Source organism: Macaca thibetana, chromosome 10 (assembly GCF_024542745.1).
Source record: "Macaca thibetana thibetana isolate TM-01 chromosome 10, ASM2454274v1, whole genome shotgun sequence".
Taxonomy (NCBI): Eukaryota; Metazoa; Chordata; class Mammalia; order Primates; family Cercopithecidae; genus Macaca; species Macaca thibetana.
In genome coordinates, this window is record NC_065587.1 from 20,389,725 (window position 1) to 20,410,214 (window position 20,490).

Below are 20,490 nucleotides of genomic sequence, written 5' to 3' on the forward strand. Positions count from 1 at the left end.
GTGAGATCAAGGCTGCAGTGAGCCATGATTGCATCACTGCACTCCAACCTGGGTGACGGAGTGAGATGCTGTCTCAATACACAAATAAATAAAATTAGTTAATTAAACATTTTACTTTTTCTGGTACTAAGCCATCAAAATTTGGTTTGTATTTTACAATTGCAGCATGTCTCCATGCTTGCTATGACAAGCCACGTTGTCACGGCTCAAAAGCTTCTGTGGCTCATGGCCACTGGGTTCGTCCTCTCAGGACTAGAGCTTGGTTTGACTCTATGGGAGGACAGACGGAACAGGGTCTTGTGGCCTGTTTTACTCTCTCCTTCATCTTCACGTCCCCTCTACTCCTCTCTTGAAAATTCACACCCAGCCAACTTCTGTTTTCTCCTTTTGAGACAGAATCTGGCTCTGTCGCCCAGGCTGGAATGCAATGGCGCCATCTCAGCTCATTGCAGCCTCAACCTCCCAGGTTCAAGCGATTCTTGTGCCTCAGCCTCTCAAGTAGCTGGGACTACAGGCGCAGACCACCATGCCCAGCTAATTTTTGTATTTATTAGTAGAGACAGGGTTTCACTATGTTGGCCAGGATGGTCTCAAACTCCTGACCTCAAGTGATCCGCCTGCCTCAGCCTCCCAAAGTGCCAGGTGCCAGGATTACAAGCATGAGCCACCATGCCCGGCTGAACTTTTTTCTTGCTTTTCCTGGTGATCTCCACCTGGCTCTCTTGTGTCAGGCAGAGCGGCCTCTTGGCTTTCCGCCCCCTCTGTCACTCTGCCCAGGGCTTTCATTGGTCCTCAGCTGGCACCTTGCATGCCTCCGCCTTCAGACTGTGGCTCTCACCCAGGAGCTCCGCACCTGGGACATCCCAGTATCTCCACCCCTGCAGCTCCCAGCTCTGGTGACAGCCTCAGTAATAACACAATTCTGAAATATATTCCTACCAGCCAGCACTTAGTAGGCAACGCCAGGCATTCTGCTGACCCGGGGTACATCCTCTTATCCTTCCAACTGTCTTGAGGGCAGGAACCATTTTGCACATAAGGCTGTCCTATCAGTCAGTGAACACTGACATGTCCCAGACTGTGTTCAAGGCAGGGGAAGGAGCTTGGGGGTCCTTAGACAAAAGCTCTGGGGGTCCTAGAGAGTTGAGCCAGGTTTATTAAAAATTCCTCCATGTTGGCCAGGTGTGGTGGTTCACATGCCTAATCCCAGCACTTTGGGTGGCTGAGGTGGGAGGATTGCTTGAGGCCAGGAGTTCCAGATCAGCCTGGTCAGCATAGCAAAACCCTGTCTCTATTTAATTCAAAATAAGAAAAAAAAAAATTAAAAAAAAAAAATTTCCTCCATTTTGCTGGAAAGAGGATCGGGATCTTTCCTGCCACCTGCGAACAGGCGGGAGCCCCCGCAGTAAGGAGGCCTGGAGGTGGGGGCCTCCAGCTGCCCCAGGTCATTCTCCCGGCAGGTCACCTCCCTGTTCCAGGTAGGGTGCGCTTGGTGACCACAGCAAAAAATCCTCGAGGGGAGGAGAGAACTGGGCAGGGCGGGGCAGGACCAGCGCCTCTCCCGTCGGGGCGGGACCAACATCTGGCCCAGCAGGCACAACCAGGCGGCAGCGGATACCAGGCGGCGGGCGGACCTGCGCCCGCGGGCACCATGAGCGGCCGAGTCGGGGACCTGAGCCCCCAGCAGCAGGAGGCGCTGGCCAGGGTGAGGGGCATCGCGGGCTGGGAGGCTTGGGGAGGGGCCCTGTGCAGCCTGGCGCTGCCCAACTCGGCTGGAGCCCCCATGGTAAGGGCTGGAACACCGAGCCTGGAGAGAGCGCCGCTGTTCTGCCCTCTGGTCCTGAGTGCGGTTGCTGAGGCTGCTACGTGCAGCACGCGGGACAGGAGTCTCTCTCTGGGTGATCTGGGGCCGAATCCAGTCTTCTGACCTTGCTTGCTCTCCACCACCCGGCCCTGGTCCTTCTCCCCGGTTGTGGGGGAGGGATTGGGGCTGCCATCTGGCTGCTGGGGCAGCCTTGGGTAGACAGACTCCTTTTCATGCTCAGGTTGCAACATTTGTTTGTTTGGTTTCTCTTTGTGATTTGTTCACAGGGCCCAAACTTCCCTATCTGTAATCTTTTTTTTTTTTTTTTTTTTTTTTTTTGAGATGGAGTCTTGCTCTGTCCTCCAGGCCGGAGTGTAATGACACAATCTCTGCTCACTGCAACCTCCGCCTCCTGAGTTCAAGCGATTCCCCTGCCTCAGCCTCCCAAGTAGCTGGGGCTACAGGTGCCCGCCACCACACCCGACTAATTTTTGTATTTTTACTAGAGATGGGGTTTCACCATATTGGCCAGGCTGGTCTCAAACTCCTGACCTTATGATCCACCCGCCTTGGCCTCCCAAAGTGCTGGGATTACAGGTGTGAGCTACTGTGCCTGGCCTCATATTTCTAATCCCAAATTCGGATTCACAGATTCACCTTCAAACCCAGCTCTTGCCTTCAGCTCTGTTAGTCCCCAGGGAAGTGAGATCGCCTCTCTTTCTCAGACCCAAGCCTCAGTCACAGACCCAAACTCTAAATGACATCCTTCAACTCTGCCAGTAGGAAAAGGCACGCTTACTCCCCGACAGCCCCAACAGATGTCCTGATAAGGCATTCGTGGCTTCTCTTTCAGCCCCTGTCTGTTGACCTCTGCCTCTGTTTTTTTCCCACACAGCCTCCACTGTCTGGGGCATCAGGCAATCCACGCTGGCTGAGTGCTCACATTTATCTGACACCTGCTTGGAGCCAAGCCTGCTAAGTGTTTTACGTGCACAAACTCCTTTGGTTCGCACAAGTTTATTATTATCCCCATTTCACAGATAAGGAAACTAAGGCTCAGAGAGGTTTGGTAACTTGCCTCTAAATCTAAACCCTTAAGATGCAGTATCAGGGATAACATTCCTAAAACCCTCTAGCTGGCCTGCAGCAGAATCTCCCAGGGATACTTGAAAAAATAAGGCTGTCAGTCGGGTGCGGTGGCTCATGCCTGTGATGACAGCACTTTGGGATGCCAAGGTGGGCAGATTGAGCCAAGGAGTTTGAGACCAGTCTGGGCAACATGGCAAGACCCCATCTCTACAAAAAGTACAACAATTAGCTGGGCGTCTTGTGTGCCTGTGGTCCCAGCTACTTGGGAGTCTGGGCTGGGAGGATCTATTGAGCCCGGGAGGCGGAGGTTGTAGTGAGCCAAGATCACGCAACTACACTCCAGCTTGGGCAACAGAGTGAGATCCTGTCTCCATAATAATGATAGTAATAGTAAAATAATAAAAATCATAATAAAATAAAAATTAAAAATAAGGATGCCAGGGCCCCACCTTAGACAGGTAGAATGGGAGTCCTGTGTGTAGGGCACCCCCAAATTTTGGGAAGGACCCAATTCTTTTTCCTATGTTGGGCTGGAGGGTTCCCTGTTTTCAGATGGCAAAGTTGTTCAGGGCAGCACCCTGCATGGTCTCCAGGTGGGGTTGACTGGTGGATGAAGTGGGAAGGGTTAGGGGTGGGGTTGGTGGCCCCCAAGGTCATGAGAGTTCCGCTGACCATCCGCTCTTCCCCCGCTCAGTTCCGGGAGAACCTCCAGAACCTGCTGCCCATGCTGCCCAATGCTGATGACTACTTCCTCCTACGCTGGCTGCTAGGTGAGGCTTGCAGGGGCCAGGGGAGGCGGAGAGGGAGGGAAGGAAGGAGTGTCTCAGGAGAGGAGTGGGAGGCTTTGGGGAACAAAGCTGTAGAGTAATAAAGAACACAAGCTTGCCGGGCGCGGTGGCTCACGCCTGTAATCCCAGCACTTTGGGAGGCTGAGGTAGGTTGATCACCTGAGGTCGGGAGTTTGAGATCAGCCTGACCAACGTGGGGAAACCCTGTCTCTACTAAAAATACAAAATTAGCCGGTGTGGTGGCACATGCCTGTAATCGCAGCTACTCAGGAAGCTGAAGCAGGAAAATTGCTTGAACCCGGGAGGCGGAGGTTGCAGTGAACTGAGATCCTGCTATTGCACTCCAGCCTGGGCATCGAGTGAAGCTCCGTCTCAAAAAAAAAGAACACAGGCTCTGGAATCAGCCTGCTCTGACTGGAATCTGAGCTCCCCTGTGTTTGAGCACAGCACAAAACCCCACTGAGCCTCAGTTTCTTCGTCTGTCAAGAAAAGATGAGGCAACAGGTGGGCACAGCGCCGGGGTGAGGTTACAGTTAACAACCAGGACATCCTTAGGACTTAACTGGCCTCTGGCCTGGCCAGCCCTTGGGGCAGATATTGCGAAGCACTGTCTTCAGTACTTGCCTTTGGGTCTACCTCCAGTTCCCCGAGGACAGGGCTCTGTTGTCCCCTAAAGGAACCGAGGTGCCCTAGTGCACTGAGCAGGTGCCCAGCAAACACTTAAGGAATTGGATTTAGTGAATGGTAGAGAAACAGTTTCTTCTAGGAATTACAGGAGCAGTCTAAAAAAATAACAAGCCAGATATGATGGCTCACGCCTATAGTCCCAGTGCTTTGGGAGGCTGAGGCGGGCAGATTGCTTGAGCTCAGGAGTTCAAGACCAGCCTGGGCAACATGGCGAAACCTCATCTCTACAAAACATACAAAACTTAGCTGGGTGTACTGCTGAGCACCTGTAATCCCAGCTACTCAGGAGGCTGAAGTGAGAGGATCACTTGAGCCCGGGAGGTGGAGGATGCAGTGAGCTGAGCTTGCACCACTGTACTCCAGCCTGGGCAACAGAGTGAAACCCCATCTCAAAATACTAATGATAGTAACAGACACTGCCCCAGGGCTTAGGGAAAAATTCATCTTAACTCATTACGCCTCATGGAATGGATTTTGAACTTGAGATGGGTGAGAAGTCAGGAGTCAGCCCAGAAAGCATACAGTGCAGGGTTTAAAACGCTGGCTTTGGAATGGGGCAGAGCTGCGACTGAGTTCCAGAGCTAGCAGTGTGCCCGTGGCAAGCCATTCACTGTCTCAACCTCACTTTCCTCTTCTGTGTAATGGACATAATACTGGTCCCTACCTTCAGGGTGCTGTGAGTCAAATGAGGTCGCAGTGGCACACAGCGCCTGAGAAAAGGAAGTCCCTACCAGGGACTAATTCTTCCTCTGAATTTTTCTGTCTGTTTTTTTTTTTTCAATATTTTGGCCAGGCCCTGTGACTCATGCCTGTAATCCCAGCAGTTTGGGAGGCTGAGAGGGGCGGACCACTTGAGGCCAGGAGTTTGAGACCAGCCTGGCCAACATAGCGAAAACTCATCTCTACAAAAATACAAAAATTAGCCGGGTGTGGTAGCATGTGCCTGTAGTTGCAGTTACTCAGGAGGCTGAGGCATGAGAATCACTTGAACCCAGGAGGCGGAGGTTGCAGTGAGCCGAGATCATGCCATTGCACTCCAGCCTGGGTAACAGAGCGAGACTCTGTCTTAAAAAAATATATCTATATGTGTGTGTGTGTGTGTGTACATATATATATAAACTTTAATTTTTAGAATAGTTTTAGATTTTCAGAAAATTGCAAATATAGTGCAAAAAGTTCCCACATACTCTGCCCCTAGTTTTCCTTATTATTAACGTCCTCTTCTTATGATGATGATGGTACATTTGTTAGAATTAATAAACCAATATGGATACATTATTATTAACTACAGTTCACATATTAGTTGGATTTCCTTCATTTTAATCTTCCAGGATCCCATCCAGGATCCCACATTATATTTAGTTGTCTTGCCCTCCTTAAGACCCCTTGGCTGTGGCACTTTTTATTTGTTTTTGACAAAGGAATATGTCACTGCCCCCAGCCTGGACTAAAGAAGGAGTTGGGACAGTTGATTTCTTGAAGCCCCTTGATACAGCATCAGCCCTCTCTCCTCCTTTAGAGTCTTTTTGGGTTTAAAACCCAGCTTTGGGGGTGCTTGGTGTGTCCTTGATAAAGGAGTGGGATTGCAGGTACCTAGGCTTCCAGGTCATAGGAAAGAAAAAGGATCCAAGATCGGGAAGGGGGCTGGGTATCCTGATGCCTCCCACCTCATGCCATGGGTGACAGGACCTGCTGGCATGGCCCCGTCGTCCACTGCAGCATCAGTTCCACTACTCCCGGCCTCACTAACCCAAGACCCAGGCAAACGGGAGGGCTACTCCTGAGGCTGAGCTTGGCAGAGGACCCTCTCCCAGGCCTCATGCTGAGGGGCTTTTCCCAACCCTCCTTCTGAAGTTCTTTTCCTTTGTTTTTATTTTTTTTATTTTTATTTTTTGTAGACACAGGGTCATAGGGGCTCACTACATTGCCCAGGCTGGTCTCGAACCCCTGGACCCAAAATGATCCTCCTGCCTCAGCCTCTCAAAGTGCGGGGATTACAGGCATGAGCCACTCTGCCTGACCCCCTCTGTTTTTCCTTATCTTCATCCCACATCTGTCTGTCAGTTCCATTAGTTTCATCTGATGTCAGTTCCATCAGGGCAGGGATGTGCCTGCCCTGATCCCCTCCGCCTGGCACATAGTAGGTGCTACTTAAAAAAAAAAAAATCTGTCCTCATATCCCATGAGCATTGCCCAAACCACTGTCTATAGGACAAGAAACCACACTCTGGTTCCTAATTGAAAAATCTCCTATAGCTAGGCACGGTGGCTCACTCCTGTAATCCTGGGATTTTGGGAATCTGAGGCAGGAGGATTGCTTGACCCAGGAGTTCAAGACCAGTCTGGGCAACATGATGAAAGCACATCTCTACAAAAAATTCAAAAATAAGCCAGGCGTGTTGGTGCATGCTTGTAGTTCCAGCTATTCGGGAGGCTGAGGTAGGAGGATGGCTTGTCTCAAAGAACAAACAAACAACAAAACAGAAAATCACCTATAAATTGATTCTTTTTTAGGCCTATAAGAGAAGATTATGAACAAATATGCACTAATAAATTTGAAAATCCAAGTGAAGAAAGACACATTCCTAGAAAATAATATATAAGACCAAAATCCAGCAAGAAGAAATAGAAAATGTCATCAGACCAATAAATATTAGAGAAATCGAAATGGCAGCAAAATCTTCCCCTCCCCCAAAACTCAGACTCCAGTGGTTCTACAGATGAATTCCTCCGAAGTTTTAAGACCGGCTGTCCGGGCGCGGTGGTTCACGCCTGTAATCCCAGCACTTTGGGAGGCCGAGGTGGGTGGATCACCTGGGGTCGGGAGTTCGAGAAAAGCCCGACCAACATGGAGAAACCCTGTCTCTACTGAAAATACAAAAATTAGCCAGGCATGGTGGTGGGCACCTGCAATCCCGGCTACTCGGGAGGCTGAGGCAGGAGAATCGCTTGAACCTAGGAGGTAGATGTAGCAGTAAGCCGAGATTGTACCATCACACTCCAGACTGGGCAACAGAGAGAGACTGCGTCTCAAAAAACAAACAAACAAAAACAGTTAATTTCTAGCTCATACAAATTGTTTAAGAACCTATGAGAGAGTGAAAGTTACCTTAAATTTGATTTCAAAGCTAGATCAGTACAATTTTTTAAATTTCATTTTATTATTATCATTTTTTTGAGACAGAGCCTTGCTTTATTGCTAAGGATGGAGTGCAGTGGTGAAATTTCGGCTCACTGGAAACTCCACCTCCCGGGTTCAAGTGATTCTCGTGCCTCAGCCTCCTGACAAGCTGGGATTACAGGCATGAGCCACCACACTCGGCTAATTTTTCGTATTTTTAGTAGAGATAGGGTTTCACCATGTTGGCCAAGCTGGTCTTGAACTCCTGACCTCAAGTGATCTGCTTGCCTTGGCCTCCCAAAGTGCTGAGATTACAGGCAGGAGCCACCGTGCCCGGCTAATACAAGTTTTTAAAAAAGAAAATTCTCAGCCTATTTTACTTATGAATGTAGATATAAAGAAGTCTAAATCAGGCCAGGCGTGGTGGCTCACACCTGTAATCCCAGCACTTTGGGAGGCCGAGGCAGGTGGACCACCTGAGGTTGGAAGTTCCAGACCAGCCTGACCAACATGGTGAAACCCCAACAATTAAAAAAAAAAAAAAAAAAAAAAAAGGTAGTCTAAATCAATATTATGTAGTAGAATCCAATAAGACATTAAAATTATGCAGCGTGACTGGCTGGGTGCGGTGGCTCACACCTGTCATCCCAGCACTTTGGGAGGCCGAGGCAGGCAAATCACGAGGTCAGGAGATCAAGATCGTCCTGGCTAACAGGGTAAAACCCCGTCTCTACTGAAAATACAAAAACATTAGCTGGGCGTGGTGGTGGGCGCCTGTAGTCCCAGCTACTCAGGAGGCTGAGGCAGGAGAATGGCTTGAACCTGGGAGGTAGAGCTTACAGTGAGCCGAGATTGCACCACTGCACTCCAGCCTGTGCGACAGAGCGAGACTCCTTCTAAAAAAAAAAAATTACGCAGCGTGACCTAGGGAAGTTTATCTTAGGTGTGCAAGAATACTTCAACAACAGAATATCTATCAGTATCATTGAAAACATTAATGAGTGCTAGAAATGAGAAATTATGTGGCTATCTCAATTAATGCAGATAGAGCATTTGAAAAGGTTCAAATCCTTCTTATAAGACAGAACAAAAGTCTTACCAATCTAGGGATAGAAGGGAGTTTCCTTTACTTGATAATGGTTATGTAGCAAAAATCCTCTGACAAATGTTAACACTTATTAGAGGATTTTAGATGCATTTTCTTTAAGATCAGGAACAAAGAAAGAATAACAACATCAATCAACATTACTGTTTAAATGTAGAACTGGAGACCTTTGCCAATGTTATAAGGAAAGAAAAAAATAATAATTGGTATAAAGACTAGAAGGAAAGAGTTAAAATATTTGCAGAGAAATTGCTTGTCTCTTTTGAAAACCAACTGGATCAACAGAAAACCTCTAGAACTCAAGAGAAAATTCAGCAATATTGCCAGATATAAAAATCAGTAGTGGGCAGGGCATGGTGGCTCACACCTGTAATCCCAGCACTTTGGGAGGCCAAGGCAGGCAGATCGCTTGAAGTTAGGAGTTCAAGACCAGCCTGGCCAATAAAAATACAAAATTTAGCCAGGCATGGTGGTGCGTGCCTGTAGTCCCAGCTGCTCAGGAGGCTGAGGCATGAAAATTACTTGAACCCGGGAGGTGGAGGTTGCAGTGAGCTGAGATCTGCACTCCAGTCTGAGTGACAGAGTAAGACTCTGTCTCAAAAAAAAAAAAAAAAAAAAAGATAATGAAAAGTCAGATACAATTCAAAACAGCAACAAAGTCCATAAAATACCCAGTAGTTTAACCTATAACACAAAAGACCTGTACAGCAAAAATCATAAAATCTCTGAAGTATATAGAACTGCCCTGTTCAGTGTGATAACCTGTAGCCACATATAACTGTAACGATTAAATTAAATTAAAACTCCAGGTCCTCAATCACACTTGCCATGTTTCAACTGCTCCGTAGCCTCAGGCAGCTAGCGGCTACCTTAATGAGCAGCTCAGGTATAGGATATTTCCATCATCACAGAACGTTCTCTTTAATAGAATTGACACAGAAGGTGATTTTAATAAATACATAGCCCAGAGCAAAGATCGGGCAGGTGAACTTGGTGGCTTATCTTCAAATATTTGCAGAATTGGCACACTGACAAGGGATTACATCTGTTTGTTTGACCTCTGATGATGCGGCTGGAATAATCACAGGGCAGATTTGGGTTCAGTCAAAGCTGCTGAAGAATGGAATGGTAATGCCTTCTGTGGTAATGAACTCCCCATCGTGGGAGATAATCAAGGCTGAGCTGTTGCATTGGGGGTTCTTTCTTTCTTTCTTTCTTTCTTTCTTTCTTTCTTTTTTTTTTCTTTTTTTAAGACAAGGTCCCACTCTGTCGCCAGTGGTGCGACCTTGGCTTACTGCAGCCCCCTCCTCCTGGGTTCAAGTGATTCTCGTGCCTCAGCCTTCCGAGTAGCTGGGACTACAGGTGTGCACCACCACGACTGGCTAAGTTTTGTGGGTTTTGTTGTTGTTGTTGTTGTTTGAGACAAAGTCTTGCTCTTGTCCCCCAGGCTGGAGTGCAATGTCACGATCTCAACTCACTGCAAACTTTGCCTCCCGGGTTCAAGCGATTCCCCCTACCTCAGCCTCCTGAGTAGCTGGGATTACAGGCACCTGCCACCATGCTCGGCTAATTTTTGTATTTTTAGTAGAGACGGGGTTTCACCATGTTGGCCAGGCTGGTCTCGAACTCCCGACCTCAGGTGATCTGCCCGCCTTGGTCTCCCAAAGTGTTGGAATTACAGGCGTGAGCCACCACGCCCAGCTGGGAGTGATTTCTGGAACTGGTTCATGGTCAGAGCAGAGGAGGCCTGGATAGCATCTGAGATCCCTTCCATCTGAAAATCTCTGACCTTGCATATTGTTTCAGCTCCGCGAGTAGACAAATTCCTCAGTGAGCCAGGGGTCTCAGAGAGCAACAGTCAAAGCATTTCTAAAATAGATCATCATGTTTTCAATTACAGTGTGTCTATTTCTTCAAAATAGGTAATCATGAGAGCTACTGTTTATTGAGAACCTACTGTGAGCCAGGTACTGAGCCAAGCACTTTCTATACATTATCTCATGTTGTTCTTTGAATAACTGAAACAGATAGTGTTCTCATTTAACTGATTTAAAAAACTAAGGCTCAGAGAAGGTAAGTTACTTGTTCAAGGTTGCACAGGAAATAAAAGGGCAACACTAGACTTTAAGCCCCAGTCTGTGTGAATCCAAACCCCATGCTCCCCACCACCCCTAACACTGTGCAGGTGGCGGGAGGATCTCTGCTTCCTGAGGGACATCAAATACAGGCTAGACTGGCCTCCAGAAGGTTGTAGGAGGACGGGAAACTGAAATCAAGGGCTCTCCAGTCTTCTAGATGATTAAAGATCCTTAACTTGTTAAAAAAACATTTCTAGGTCGGGCACAGAGGCTCGCGCCTATAATCCCAACACTTTGGGAAGCTGAGGCAGGAGGACTGCTTGAGGCCAGGAGTTCAAGACCAGCCTGGGCAACATAGCAAGATCCCTATCTCTACAAAAAAAAGAAATCTAAAAAAAATTAGCCAGGCGTGGTGGTGTGGCCCTGTAGTCTCAGCTACTCAGAAGGCTAGGGTAGGAGGATCACCTGGGCCAAAGGCCACAGTAAGCTATGATCACATCACTGCACTCTGGCCTGGGCAACAGAGCCAAGACCCTGTCTCAAAAAACAAACAAACAAACAGCTATTTCTAGATGTTCAGTGTATTCTTGGGGTGTCAGGAAAAGGCTGGGGACACCTTAGCTATTTCCTCATGAGATTTTAGGGAACGGCTCTTTCTAGATCTAGCCTTGAGCTTCTACTTACCTCCTCTTGTTCTTGCAGCTCGAAACTTTGACCTGCAGAAATCTGAGGACATGCTCCGGAGGGTAAGGATCTCTGATCCCTACTGTCCTGCTTTCCATGCACCGTGACCCAGGGATTCGCGGCAAAAGGGTAGAGACTCTGGCCCTGTCCCATTCTCCTGTTCCTTCTTTCTTCCTCCCCCGATCCCTTTCTGCATCAGACCCAAGTCCCACCAGCCTAACTCCTGTCACCAAACCCGGAGAGCCTGGATATGCTCTGGCGGGATCTTGGTGGCTGTGGGCAGAGGGACCTAGCCTGGTGTCCCCAGGTTCCTGCAGAATCCTATAGCTGCTGCTGTGTCCCTGCAGCACATGGAGTTCCGGAAGCAACAAGACCTGGACAACATCGTCACGTGGCAGCCCCCCGAGGTGAGCCTTGAGCAGCATCCCCCAGGCCATCTGAGGCCCCCCACCACTGACCTCATCTCCCACCCACCACATCCAGCCGCCTGATGGAGTAGGGACCCAGCCTAGTGAGCTGGATAGAGCCAGGACCTTACCCACACCTCCAGGTCGTCCAGCTGTATGACTCGGGTGGTCTTTGTGGCTACGACTACGAAGGCTCCCCTGTGTACTTCTGCATCATCGGGTCCCTCGACCCCAAGGGTCTCCTGCTGTCGGCCTCCAAGCAGGATTTGATCCGGAAGCGCATCAAGGTCTGTGAGCTGCTTTTGCATGAGTGTGAGCTGCAGACTCAGAAGGTGAGCAGCTGGGGTGGAGCTGGGCCTCATCTGTCTATAGGGTGGCACCAGGACCAGAGAGGGGTGGCACCTTCCCCCTCCCCGGCCCTCAGCACTCAGGGCTCTGGTGGAATGTGGGCTTCTCCCACCCTTACCCACCCATGAAGGTGAGGTGTTTTTCATCTGTCTGGAAAACACTATGGGCTGCCAGAGGGTGGGATGGCAGGAAGGTGGGGAGAGGTGCCCAAGTCTCTCTGGCCAGGATCTCCTGGCTGGAGCTGTTGTCTGATCTATATGCTGACGCTGTCCCAAGCAGCTGGGCAGGAAGATCGAGATGGCGCTGATGGTGTTTGACATGGAGGGGCTGAGCCTGAAGCACCTGTGGAAGCCAGCTGTGGAGGTCTACCAGCAGGTAAGGTGGGCAGCTGGTTTGGGGCTGGTGTGGGCAGCGGCTCCTAGCTGTGAACCCTAGCTGTGAACTGCTGTGAGAATCCAGTGAGATAGAGGAGTGGGTATGCCCTGCAAGGGCTCCACAGAGCAGCCAATGATGCTGGCCTAGAGTCCACCCTCCAAGGAGAAAGAGGAGCAAGAGTAACACAAAGGCCAGGCATGATGGCTCACACCTGTCGTCCCAGCACTTTGGGAGGCCAAGGCGGGAGGATCGCTTGAGCCCGGAAGTTCAAGATCAGCCTGAGCAACACAGTGAGATGTCATCTCTACCAATAATAATAATTATTATTATTATTATTTTTTTTTTTTTTTACATTAGCCCAGTGCAGTGGCACGTGCCTGTAGTCCTAGATACTTGGGTGGCTGAGGTAGGAGGATCTCTTGAACCCAGGAGTTCAAGGTTGCAGTGAGCTGTGATTGTGCCACTATACTCCACCTTGGGCGACAGAGCAAGACCCTGTCTCGAGAACAGATCAACAAATAAAAAAAGAATAATAGAGAGGAGGAGGCACATGCTTGTGGGGAAGGTAGGATGGGCCAGGGATGGGCCTCTTGTCTCAGCAGCATCAGAGACCACAGAAACCCATGGGCGGGAGGTGATGGAACAGAGCCCCAACCAGACTCATCTTGACTCCACAGTTTTTTGGCATCCTGGAAGCAAATTATCCTGAGACTTTGAAGAATTTAATTATTATTCGAGGTAAGCCCATGACCGGGATGACCTCCTGGGGAGGGAGAAGCAGGAATCGGGGGGTACAATAGGTAAGCCGTGAAGTTAAAGGCTTCTTCAACCATCCTTTGTGAGGAACCAGGTTTTGTGTGGTTGGTTTCTGGTTAGTTATTTATTGAGATGGAGTCTCACTCTGTCACCCAGACTGGAGTGCAATGTCACGATCTCTGCTCACTGCAACCTCTGCCTTCTGGGTTAAAGCGATTCTCCTGCCTCAGCCTCCCTAGTAGCTGGGATTACAGGTGCATGCCATCATGCCTGGCTAATTTTTGTATTTTTAGTAGAGACGGGGTTTCCCCATGTTGGCCAGGCTGGTTTCGAACTCCTGATCTCAGGTCATCCAGCCACCTCAGCCTCCCACAGTGCTGGGATTACAGGAGTGAGCCACCGCACCTGGCCTCTGGCATTATTTTCTAGTTTCAGTCCTTCACAGGTTCATATTTTTGTAATACACAAAATCATGCACTGGTATGTTGCAACAATGTCAAGTTATAAGTTTCTAAATGTTTACTGTTACTTACTTATGTCAGTGTGGGCTGGGAACCGATAGTCCATGGACCACACTAATGGATGGACACACTTTGAGAAGGAATGGTCCCTGGCTGCCCTGGTGATGTCATGTGTTCCAGAGTCAGAGGATCTGATTCAAATCTAACTAGCTCTATGATTTTATCCAAGTCTGCTTAACCTCACTGAGCCTCAGTTTCCCATTCTGTAAGATGAGGATACAGTAACCCCCTCCCCAAAGATAACTATGAGGTTAAATGAAACAGTGTGTGGAGAAGAAGGAGCACAGAGCTTGGCCCACAGACAGTGCTCACTTGAGTGTGAGCGATTCAGGGCAGGACAGGAGGTCTAATGTAAATGTCACACCCAAGAAGATTCCAGACAACCTGGAGTGTGGAAAAGAAGAGATACTGTTGGGGAATCAATATTGCTGACCCCAGATCCAGCTTGTGTTCAACCCCTTACAACTGGGTTGGGGAGACAACCATTTGTTTTTTATTTTATTTGTTTTTATTTTTTTAATTTGTTTTTTCTTTTTCGAGATGGAGCCTCACTCTGTCACCCAGGCTGTAGTGCAGTGGCACGATCTTGGCTCACTGCAACCTCTGCCTCCCAGGTTCAAGCAATTCTTGTGCCACTGCCACCCGAGTAGCCGGGATTACAAGCATGCACCACTACACCCAGCTAGCTTTTGCATTTTTAGTAGAGACAGGGTTTCACCATGTTGGCCAGGCTGGTCTTGAACTCCTGGCTTCAAGTGATCTGCCTGCCTCTGCCTCCCAAAGTGCTGGGATTTCAGGCATGAGCCACTGCACCCGGCCTGAGACAACCACTTATTGAAAGCCAGCAACTGTGCCAGGTGTTATACATACATTATTTCACCTTCCTTTTCCAGTTAACTGCACTAAGACTTAGAGATGGTGCATAACTTGCTGAAGGTCGCACAACAGAGAGTGGCAGAATCCATATCTGTCCACCTCCTGTCCAGCACCTGCTCTTGACTGTGGCTCTGTATCCCCATGTCCTCTCTGGTCCAGCTTCTCAAGAGATTTACATGTGTTTCAGCCCCCAAACTGTTCCCTGTGGCCTTCAACTTGGTCAAGTCGTTCATGAGTGAGGAGACACGCAGGAAGATTGTGATTCTGGGAGGTGAGCGGCTTGGCCCCCTGGTTGTGTCCGTCTGCCTGGGAAGCAGAGGTCGACGCTAAAGACCCTGCTTCTCCCTGGCTCGTCCTCTACTCGGGCACTGCCCCTGGTGAGCCTCCACACACACGGGCAATGCCTTGGGTCCTAGACCATGAACTGGGAGCCACATAAAGGTCTTTGGTACGGTTAGGAGTAGGCGCCCAGGGGAGCACACCCAGGATGTATCGGGTCCCCTCACCAGGCTCAGCCCCCTTTTGCCCTCTGTTGAGTCTCCTGAGTCCCCTTGGAGTCCCTCTCTTGCTCCCACACAGACAACTGGAAGCAGGAGCTGACAAAATTCATCAGCCCCGACCAGCTGCCCGTGGAGTTTGGGGGGACCATGACTGACCCCGATGGCAACCCCAAGTGCCTGACCAAGGTACAGGGTGCCCAGAGGATGGGGAAGGAGGGGAGAAGCTGTGATCTAGTGCCCACACACCCCCTTCACCCACAGATCAACTACGGGGGTGAGGTGCCCAAGAGCTTCTACCTGTGCAATCAGGTGAGGCTGCAGTATGAGCACACGGTGTCCGTGGGCCGTGGCTCCTCCCTGCAGGTGGAGAATGAGATCCTGTTCCCGGGCTGTGTGCTCAGGTAGGGATCGTAGCCACTCCACACCTGGGAACAGCTGGGAGGGGCCTGGAGCCCAGGCAGGGGGTCGCCAGTGGGGCTTTGTCCACTGCAGGTGGCAGTTTGCGTCGGATGGCGGGGACGTCGGCTTTGGGGTTTTCCTGAAGACCAAGATGGGGGAGCGGCAGAAGGCTAGGGAGATGACGGAGGTGCTGCCCAGCCAGCGCTACAACGCCCACCTGGTGCCTGAAGATGGGAGCCTCACCTGCCTCCAGGCTGGCGTCTGTAAGAGCTGCAGGGTTTACTGGAATTGTTTTCCCTGCCAGTCTACCCTCTGCTTGCCCTCTCTTTCCAGCTCTCAGGAGGGTGGGGGGATCTCTATAAACTCCAGGGGAGCTGGCTTTGGGGCCATGGATCGGATGAGTGGCCCCTACCTGTGGGAATGAGGGCAGAGACTCATTGTGGGGGAAGAGCTGGTGTTCAGAACCTAGGGCCTTGGGTTCAGCTCCTGAGAAGCGCCTATACCGGGGTCACTGGACTAAGAGACAGGTAAGTAAGAGGCCATGGACTTAGAATCAGGGGTCTTGGCAAGGGGACCACCCAGTTACATGAACCACCCCACTCTAGGAGTCCCAAAGAGGTGACTTCCTCCAGGTGTTTATCCTTCACCCCCAGGCCTTCCAGGCCAGATGCAGCTCAGTCAGCTTTACCAGAAGCAGCATTGCTCAGGGCCACCACATCTATTGGGAACTGAGCTAGGAGAAGGGGAACCCAAGATTGATTTCCTATGGAGGAGAAGGGTGTGGCTTATGCTTAAGTCAACACATTAGCTTGTTTCATTCTGTGCAAAGGGAACATTAGGAGAGTAGAGACAGAAAAGTCTGCGTGACTCATCACACCTGAGTTGATGCTGGACCTTGGCATTGAAGGATACGCCTTCTGCAAGACAGAAAAGTGGCTTACGTAGCCCAGCCCATTCCTCCTGGGGTAGCAGGGCTCCTCCCTGGGTTGGGACATTGGGATAAAGGAATCCCAGTACCTCCCCTCCCTTGCTCTGTGACCGCTAAAAGACCATATCACCTCTCTAAGCCTCAGTTTTCTCATCCGTAAAATGAGGATGACATTGCCTTCTGCATGGGGCTGCTTTGAGGATTCAGGGAGGTGTAATGTGTGATGGAATACATGGTGCATGGAGAGGCCCAAGAGCTACCTGTGCAACCGCAACCAGGCGAGGACGCAGTACGGGCATACTGTGTCCGTGGGCCACAGCTCCTCCCTGCAGGTGGAACTCGAGATCCTGTTCCCAGGCCGCCTGCTCCCTGGCTGTGTGCTGTTCTGTGTGCTGGTGACCATCATGATTCCTCTATGTAGCACAAGCTACCATGGAGATGGCAGTGAGCAACAGGCTTAGGGCTGGGCACAGGCTGACCCTCAGGCTCACCCACTGTCCTGGATAGCTCATTCCCAAGGGTTCCAGGGATGCAGCCGTGCAGGGCTGGCTCTTCCTGCAGATATGCAGGGTTCATGCTCCCTCATCACCTCTCCATCACCACAGATGTCCTGCGCTTCGACAACACCTACAGCCGGATGCATGCCAAGAAGCTCAGCTACACTGTGGAGGTGCTGCTTCCCGACAAGGCCTCTGAGGAGACACTGCAGAGTCTCAAGGCGATGAGGCCCTCCCCAACACAGTGAAGACCCCAGCCACCTCTGCCTGTGTGCTCCAGCCCCTTCACACCCACTCCCCTGACCCCTGGCCTCCCAGGCAGGGTGGTGCTGAAGGTAGCTGCAGAGAGCCACTTGTCCCACGTCACCATCTCAGCTCATTGTGGGCTCGCCTGGCACAGTGACCAAGCAGGAAGGGGCCACCAGTGCATAGGCCATGCTGAAGATTCAGACAGGAACCTCTTTCCCTGTTCCCAGAGAATGGGGCCGAGAATGAGAATGCTGAAGATGATCCAGTCCACTGAGGATGGGTCCTGCCTGCAGAAGCTGCCCTTTCATCCATCCCAACAAGATCCAGTCACCCAGGACTCGCCCATGCCTGGTGTTCCAGCTTCAGGGGGTGTGCGTGGATCCCAGGCCTTGTGGGCATCACAGCTTCAGGCTTGAAGAGAGAGAAGCCCTGTTCTATGCATGTAGGAGGTCAGCAGGAGTGGGCAGGCCTAGCTGGAGGCAGCTGGGTGAGGGTCCTGTTTCCAGCAGAGCAATGGGGCCCATCCAAGCTTGTTTTGCCACCGCTGGATGGAAAATTGGAAATGGACTGGGCGTGGCGGCTCATGCCTATAATCCCAGCACTTTGGGAGGCTGAGGTGGGCAGATCACCTGAGGTCAGGAGTTCGAGACCAGCCTGGGGACATGGTGAAACCCTGTCTCTACTAAAAATACAAAAACTAGCTGAGCATGGTGGGGTGCACCTGTAATCCCAGCTACTCAGGAGGCTGCAGCGGGAGAATCGTTTGCACCCAGGAGGCAGAGGTTGTAGTGAGCTGAGATTGTGCCACTGCACTCCAGCCTGGGCGACAGAACCAGACTCCGTCTCTAAACAAACAAACAAACAAAGAAAAGAAAATTGGAAATGGAGAGGTGGGGCCGGCATGGGTAACCATCAGAGGACAAAGCCATGCACAGCCTTCCAGTTGAGTGGGTAACGACTGAGTTTCCAGGGAATTCCCAGTGACCTCCACTCCACACCTGCTGTGATCCTGCCAACATTTAGCTTTGGTTCTTTTGGCAGCTGCACCATTGATGGATGCATATACGTAGAGTCTGAACAGGTGCTCTGCTGCTAGAAACGGCAAACCATCTAAATTAAACTCCTAAAGCCAGTGCCACGAGGCATTCCTATTCCAACTGGGTGTTTGAGCAGATTGGCAGGTTAAAAAAAAAAAATGGTTGTGCTGGCTCCAAGGAGATGGCCTGGGCTGTGGGGCAAGAGTTACAGGACATCCCCATGTTCAGGGGCTGCCTCTGCATCCGAGATGTGACAGGCATCCCCACTACCCTGTTGCACTGCGTGGCCACCCTGTCTTCTGCTTCCCCAGATGCAGCGATATTTGGAGTGCCCAGAGGCACTTGGCTTCCATGGCAGGCTGTGGCCAACTGGAGTTGGGAGGACCCTGTGCTAAATTTCACAAGGCCCCCCGGTTGTCATGATGGGGGATCATAATACCTCACTCCAGCCTTGACATCCTCTGCCTTGACGTCCTCTGTCTAAAAACCAGGGGTCCCTAGACTTGAACTCTGATTCTTGCCCATGTAACTATCTACAGCCAATTTTCCATCTGCACAGCCTTGTCTGGTTCCTTGCAGGCAGTAAGGATTGCTCTGCCTCAGGCACAAGTGTTTCCTGAGGCTCTGATCACAGGGCTGTGATCACAAATACCAGCTGCCTGGGGAGTGGCAAACAAAAATGGTCAGTCAGGGGCAGGCACTAGTGACTGAATTGCAGTGAGCAGTAGTCGCCTGCAGAGGTGAGAGCAGAATCTCCTACCAAGCCAGGAAGGGAGGGGCACACTGGGAGCTTAGCAGGGGCACATGTCCCCAGCAACCCCATTTGCAATCCTTTTATTTATTTTTTTCTGAGACAGGGTCTCTGTTGCCTAGATTGGAGTGCAGTGGTGAGCTCTCAGCTCACTGCAACCTTCACCTTCCAGGTTCAAGCGATTCTCCTGCCTCAGCCTCCTGAATAGCTGGGACTACAGACATGCACCACCACACCTGGCTGATTTTTGTATTTTTAGTAGAGATGGGGTTTCACCATGTTGGCCAGGTTGGTCTCAAACTCCTGACCTCAAGTGATCTGCCCACCTCGGCCTCCCAAAGTGCTGGGATTACAGGTATGAGCCACCATGCCCAGCCTCCATGTCTAATTTTTAACACTGTCACTGTTTCACAAAACTGAAAAAAAAACAAAAACAAAAACAAGTCACCCAGAGCAGGGCAGTGGCTCACCCAAAGTTTGTTTCTTCATTTATTCATTCATGGATGTTAATTTAATTTAATTTTTTAAAAGTAGAGACAGGGGTCTTGCTATGTTGCCCAGGCTGGTCTTGAACTTCTAGGCTTAAGCCATCCTCCCTGCCTCAGCTTCCCAACGTGCTGAGGTCACAGGTGTGAGCCACTGGGCCTGGCCTGCTTTTGGGTGCTTATTGAGTTTTTGCCCAGCACCAGGCATGGCAGGCTCTGGGGACACCGAGGACCCTGGGCTGACCCAGCTGTGTTAACTGGAGGTTTGCGCTCATGGAGGGAGGGAGGTGGAAGTGACGTCACTGATCAGTATCAAGTGGGTGCATTGCCACCATGCATGCTTGGTGGGGGCAGGAGCCAAACTCTGGGGGAGCACCCAACCAAGAAACCTGACAAGGGGTCACGTGTGCTTTGTCCAAGGAGGAGGTGACCCTGAAGGGAGAGCTGTTGGATGTGCGGGATGACGGCAGGCGAGCCTTCCAGACAGGAATGGGGTGTGGGCGGCCAGTGGGGCAGGGGTGTCTGAGGCCAAAGGAAAGCTGGAAGGGCTCTCCCAGCCTTGGGCAACACTGGTAACAACTCACTGGTATTTCCTACTTCTTCATGGACAACTGTGTACACATTAGATAGTTATTAATAATTAATAAAACCATTTTATAATGCCGGTTACAAAACAGCCGTGTTGTTTGTCAGGAAAGAATGGCAAAATCTTGGCAGGAGGCCACAGATCAAAACTCTTGCTCAAAATGAGGCAATTGGAAATACCCAGGCCTCACGTGTCCAGATAATGGAGGTGGGATCTGCCCTTCCCAGTCCATCTCTTCACTGGATGCGATACATATATGCATCCATGAATGGTGCAGCTGCCAAAAGAACCACAGTCTTTGGGGAGAGGCAGGTGAGGAGGGCAGCAGGTCGTGGACCCATTGGCGTGTTTTTCTTTTTCTTTTTTCTTTTCTTTTCTTTCTTTCTTTCTTTCTTTTTTTTTTTTTTTTTTTTTTTTTT

The 20,490-nt window shown here is 50.4% G+C and overlaps 1 protein-coding gene across 3 annotated transcripts; it reads left to right on the plus strand.

Annotated features, from left to right (window-relative positions):
• Nucleotides 1-1,580: 1,580 nt before the first annotated feature.
• Nucleotides 1,581-20,149, plus strand: SEC14L4 (SEC14 like lipid binding 4). 3 transcript variants are annotated; one of them, XM_050806734.1, is made up of 13 exons: nt 1,581-1,705; nt 3,588-3,663; nt 10,517-10,561; nt 11,375-11,418; nt 11,704-11,763; nt 11,907-12,095; nt 12,391-12,486; nt 13,164-13,224; nt 14,827-14,910; nt 15,219-15,325; nt 15,401-15,540; nt 15,632-15,801; nt 17,072-20,149. In XM_050806734.1, the coding sequence occupies exons 1-13, from the start codon at nt 1,652-1,654 to the stop codon at nt 17,209-17,211; spliced, it is 1,266 nt and encodes a 421-aa protein (XP_050662691.1). In that variant the 5' UTR covers nt 1,581-1,651; the 3' UTR covers nt 17,212-20,149. The 3 variants fall into 3 exon arrangements, with proteins under 3 accessions (XP_050662691.1, XP_050662692.1, XP_050662693.1); XM_050806736.1 differs by lacking the exon at nt 1,581-1,705 and adding an exon at nt 2,749-2,809; XM_050806735.1 differs by lacking the exon at nt 10,517-10,561.
• Nucleotides 20,150-20,490: the final 341 nt, after the last annotated feature.

Coding starts and splice junctions, on each gene's coding strand:
- SEC14L4 (XM_050806734.1), top strand. CDS start 1,652: ATGAGCGGCCGAGTCGGGGACCTGAGCCCCCAGCAGCAGGAGGCGCTG. Junction 13,225..14,826: donor GAATTTAATTATTATTCGAG/GTAAGCCCATGA, acceptor CATGTGTTTCAG/CCCCCAAACTGTTCCCTGTG. Junction 15,541..15,631: donor TTCCCGGGCTGTGTGCTCAG/GTAGGGATCGTA, acceptor TGTCCACTGCAG/GTGGCAGTTTGCGTCGGATG.